This window comes from Phaethon lepturus, unplaced genomic scaffold (genome assembly GCF_000687285.1).
Source record: "Phaethon lepturus isolate BGI_N335 unplaced genomic scaffold, ASM68728v1 scaffold34177, whole genome shotgun sequence".
NCBI lineage: Eukaryota > Metazoa > Chordata > Aves > Phaethontiformes > Phaethontidae > Phaethon > Phaethon lepturus.
The window spans coordinates 4552-9174 of record NW_010550362.1 but is presented as its reverse complement, the minus strand read 5'-3'; the positions used below and the strand labels follow the sequence as shown (position 1 = coordinate 9174).

General features: G+C 50.2%; 1 protein-coding gene across 1 annotated transcript in view; it reads left to right on the top strand.

The window, feature by feature from the left end:
* Positions 1–3021, top strand: part of RPL10A (ribosomal protein L10a) — a gene marked incomplete at its 5' end in the record, with an annotated part of 3461 nt that extends 440 nt beyond the window's left edge. The window contains 3 exons of the mRNA XM_010290542.1: positions 240–388; positions 1314–1486; positions 2820–3021. Of these exons, the coding sequence (XP_010288844.1) occupies positions 240–388; positions 1314–1486; positions 2820–2990 (493 nt within the window). The remainder of the gene's footprint in view (positions 1–239; positions 389–1313; positions 1487–2819) is intronic.
* Between the last annotated feature and the right edge of the window lie 1602 nt (positions 3022–4623).

The following is a 4623-nucleotide window of genomic DNA, read 5'->3' as shown; positions in this document are numbered from 1 at the left end:
GGTAGTTCAGACCACCTCGGCTAAGCGGGTGTGGCTGAACGGACCCCTACCCTGGGTCTTAAAACATGAGGGGAGGTGTGGGAGGCCCCTGTGCTTTCCCCACCGACCTGCTGGAGAAGGCAGGTTAGAAGCTGTGGAGGAAGATTCCCAGGCGCTGTGGTAAGGTATCTCCATGATGGCTCCCTTGGAAGCGTGTGTGGTGCTGGCTGGTCATAGTAATTCAGATCTTCTGTCCCCAGGCTGAAGTCAACTCCACGGCCCAAGTTCTCGGTCTGCCTCCTGGGAGACCAGCAGCACTGTGATGAGGCCAAAGCAGTTGACATCCCTCACATGGACATAGAAGCTCTGAAGAAACTCAACAAAAACAAGAAGCTGGTGAAGAAGCTGGGTGAGTAGTGGTGTGGATTGGGCTCAGAATACCCGGGCTGGGTAAGCAGGACGGTTTTCCCTGTGCTCAGATTTCCACCTCATGGTTAACTCTAGGGAATAGAAAACTGGCCAGAGTCAGCCTGAAGTACAGAAAGCTGTCTTCATGCTACTCAGAAGAGCCAGCAAACCATTACCAGTGCAGAAGGTCTGACAGATGAGTCCTCCAGGAGTGAGGTTGATTGCGTTCTGGAAGAAAGGGGTACAGGGAAATGTTCCTGTTTCTCTGGAAGTTTCACCTTTAGCTGGTGTTCCTCGCTTGCCTGGTCAGGAAGCTGGAGTGCAGCAAAAGCAGAGTAAAGCTGGAGGCAAAATTGTGGTTTAGTCCTGCAGTACTTAAATGAACAGAAGGAAACTTGCTAATTTTCACTTTGTAAGAGAGAAAACTCTTCTCTCCCTACAAAATCAAAGTCATTTTGATACATACCTTAGGCAGACAAGAAGAACTTCCCACTCAATCCGTAATTAGCCATGGAACCATATGCAATTAGGAAATGACATAGGATACCACGGCTGCTAGCTAAGCCTCTCCGAGATGTGTGATCCAGCCACACATGCACAGGCTGCAGGAGGAGGCTCCTGGTAGAGCTCGGAGTTCAGCATCGGTCCCCTGTGGCTTAATAGATGCTTCAGGGACACTAACTGCATACAGAAAGGGCATGGACTGCTGTCGGGTTGTGAAGCTGGGTGCTGGCAGGCTTGGCTGATGTGTCAGGAGTAATTTCTATATATTAGTAAAAACTGCTTTATTTGAGCTAGTCGGGACTCTGGGGATGTGGAAATGCGTATGTGAGGGAAGGAGCAGTGCAGCCTCAGCTGAGCTGTTAGTTGCAGGCTCTGTGTAGGAGCCAAGTCCCTCCTGACCTGCATTTGTTCCCTCCTCACAGCTAAGAAGTATGATGCCTTCCTGGCTTCCGAGTCCTTGATCAAGCAGATTCCTCGAATCCTGGGTCCGGGCCTGAACAAAGCCGGCAAATTCCCTTCTCTCCTCACTCACAATGAGAACCTGGTGGCCAAGGTTGATGAGGTCAAATCTACCATCAAATTTCAGATGAAGAAGGTAAAGCAGGGCTTCTCCTCTCCAAGGCAGCAACATACCTGAGGGTTATTTGTGGCGGGTGGTCACTTGTATGTGGCTGCCATGTCTGGTCTGGGCTGTAGGTGTCCCTCGAGCACCTTCCTAAAACAGCAGCCGGTGAGAAGCACCCAGTGCTCTCCTCTGCAGTGAAGGGAGACAGTTCCTGGAGCGTTCAGCTGCTTAGCTGGAAAGGAGGATTAATTCATCTGTGGTTGAAAGATCTTAGAGCAAACGATTAGGAGATGATCTTGATGTTTTAATGCCAAACACAATCAGTCATAATTAAGGCTTCTTACAGTAAGTGGGTGACACTTGCAGGGTGGGGCCCCCGGGCCAGGCATGCCCCCCTGGGTCCGTGCATGCAGTGGTGCTTTGCCAGAGGCAAGTTTGGGACTCGGAGCAGCTCTGTGGATCTCTGCTGTTGCTGTCGAGAGATGTCAAAGCAAGCTGACTCTCTAAAACCAAAATAACCCTGTTCAGGCATTTTAATCTCGTGTCAGCGGTCTAAATGTGACTCACGGGTATTAGTCTGAATTAACAGCTCTGCTAGCTGAGGTGCATCCTTGGACTCCAGCTGATCTGGGCCTGGGGGCACAACAACTGGGAGGACACAGCAAATGTGATAGTTTGCAAATGCTCAGGCATTTTAAGTAACTGAGCTAATGATGTCCTGACACTTGGCCTGTCAGCTCGCTCGTAAATCCTTTTGTCTTCAGCCTGTGGGGAACATTCCCTTACAAGCTTCTCAGTGAGGCTGGCAGGCAGAGGCTTGGCCTCTGTGTTATGCACAAGAAAGAAAGGGCTGGTGCCCAAAACAAAAAGTGAAGCTGGCGCCATGCTTAGCAGTCAAGTTTGGAGCTAATCATCTGTACTGCGCTGTGTTAGCGGTTTGCAGGGCACATGCCAGCGCTGCCTAACGAGCAGGGTGTGGGAGCCGAGTTAAACCCGAGGTCTGCTCCCGCTCCAGCACAGCTCGTTGCATGTCCTTCCCGGTTTGCCCATCTCTGGGAGGCAGCGGTGCTCCCTGCCTTCTCTAGGTCAGCTGTGCACTCTGAGCCTTGCTGCTGTTCAGAGGTGGCATCCAGATGCTGCCAGACACATTCATGGGAGCCACATGCCAGCTACAAGGAGCTCTCTGGAAACACCCACGAATAAGCTGGAGAAGTCACATCCAGCTGACAGAACACGAGATAATTTGATGCCCTGATGAGTTTAGATAAGGGCTGGGCTGTTCTGTCAATCGTTTAACTGTAATCTTTAATTTCCCTGCAAAACCTCTACCTGCATGAGTGATGCTGGTGTCCTTGTCCCCCAGGTGCTCTGTCTGGCTGTGGCTGTCGGTCACGTGAAGATGACAGAGGACGAACTTGTCTACAACATCCACCTGGCCATCAACTTTCTGGTGTCCTTGCTGAAGAAGAACTGGCAGAACGTGCGTGCTTTGTATATCAAGAGCACCATGGGGAAGCCCCAGCGCCTGTATTAATTGGGCAGCAATAAACTTTTAGGACACCCTACAGCCGTGTGTTTGGTTGTATTCCTCAAAAGCTTGTTGGGAAGAGTTTGCTAAAGAACTACTCGCGCCCTTGCGGCAAGAAAGGTCTCCAATGCTGTGTTCAGCATTCATGTCATGAGTAGGGATCGTGCCTAAAGAACTACTCGCGCCCTTGCGGCAAGAAAGGTCTCCAATGCTGTGTTCAGCATTCATGTCATGAGTAGGGATCGTGCCTAAAGAACTACTCGCGCCCTTGCGGCAAGAAAGGTCTCCAATGCTGTGTTCAGCATTCATGTCATGAGTAGGGATCGTGCCCCATGGTGGGGACACGAATTCAGGTTGGAACATCTGACTCTTGTCAGAGCTTTTGAGGGAAGGAGCCTGGGCATCCTGCGGTCAGAGCAGGGCGGGGAGGTGGAACAGCTCTGCTCACTTCCCACAACAAGCAAAAGGGCACTGGTTACCATGGCGTAGTGGCGGCGTAGTGCGACTGCTCGCCAGATGCGTGGTAGCCCCAAGGTCCCCCAGCTTGCCCACAGAGGGGACCCTTACCTGGTGCTGCAGTTGCCTGAAGTCACCCTGTGCCAGCAGCCTCCTTGTTCTGGGGGGCTCTTGTATTTATAGGTTTCTGCTGCCCCACACCACAACCAATGACTGGGGCTGGGGGATCCTGCCCAGCAGCAGCTCATGAGGAGTTAACGGGCATCTTGCAGCTGGTCCCAGTTACCCACAGGACCCAGAGGAGTGGAGGGTGCTGGGAGGTGTTGAGCTGCAGCTCAGCGAGGGGCTTGGGGCCAAGGTGAAGGGTGTTTTCCATCCCCTCTTAGCTAGCCCGTGTCTGACTCTGTTCTAGGCTAAAAATGAGATAGGTTGCATCTACTTAATGTATATAAATAAAAACATGGGGTAATGACTGGTGAGCTTATGGAAGCGTGTAGGATTTAAGCTTCTGGAAAAACAACTCTCCTAATGGCCCGAGCTTGTCCTAGCATCCAAGGGAACAAAACAATGAAAATGGCTTTGGATCCTGCTGTTAGAAACCTTTAAAATAAGCGTCAGAGCCAGTTTCTGAAAGATCAACACAACACCAAGAAATTCCATTTAATAATTAAAAAAAGACAATACAAAATGCAAACATTTCTTTTTACAAAGTTCAGATACATTTTTTTTCTTTTAATCAAGTGCAAATAACTTCATGAACTACATCTTTTGCATTACTTTTTAATCTTTTTTGCTGGAGATGGTAAGTTGTGGCCCGCTGCAAAAGGCAGATATAAATATTCCAACATGAAAAAAAGAACAAAAAAACCAACAACTGTTATTTATGTTCACCGCTTTGAAACATTCAATACATCCGAGAGGTGGCTGATGATGCAGTTTTCAGCCTTTCAAACCTTTTCCGAGGTGTGGGTGTGGGTGAAAGAGGGGCTGAACTGCAGTGGGGTGCTTCTGGTGGACTTTTGGGGCATTTGAGATATTTGGGGAAAAGAGGTGGAGAAGACCTCACCGGGTGTCTTTGGCTATTACAGGAGGATGTGCTGCCCCTCCAAAACTGCTTTAGGGGCGTGGAGGTGGTCGGTGCAGTGACAACGGTGGCAACCAGGACACCCCGAGGCTCTGGGAG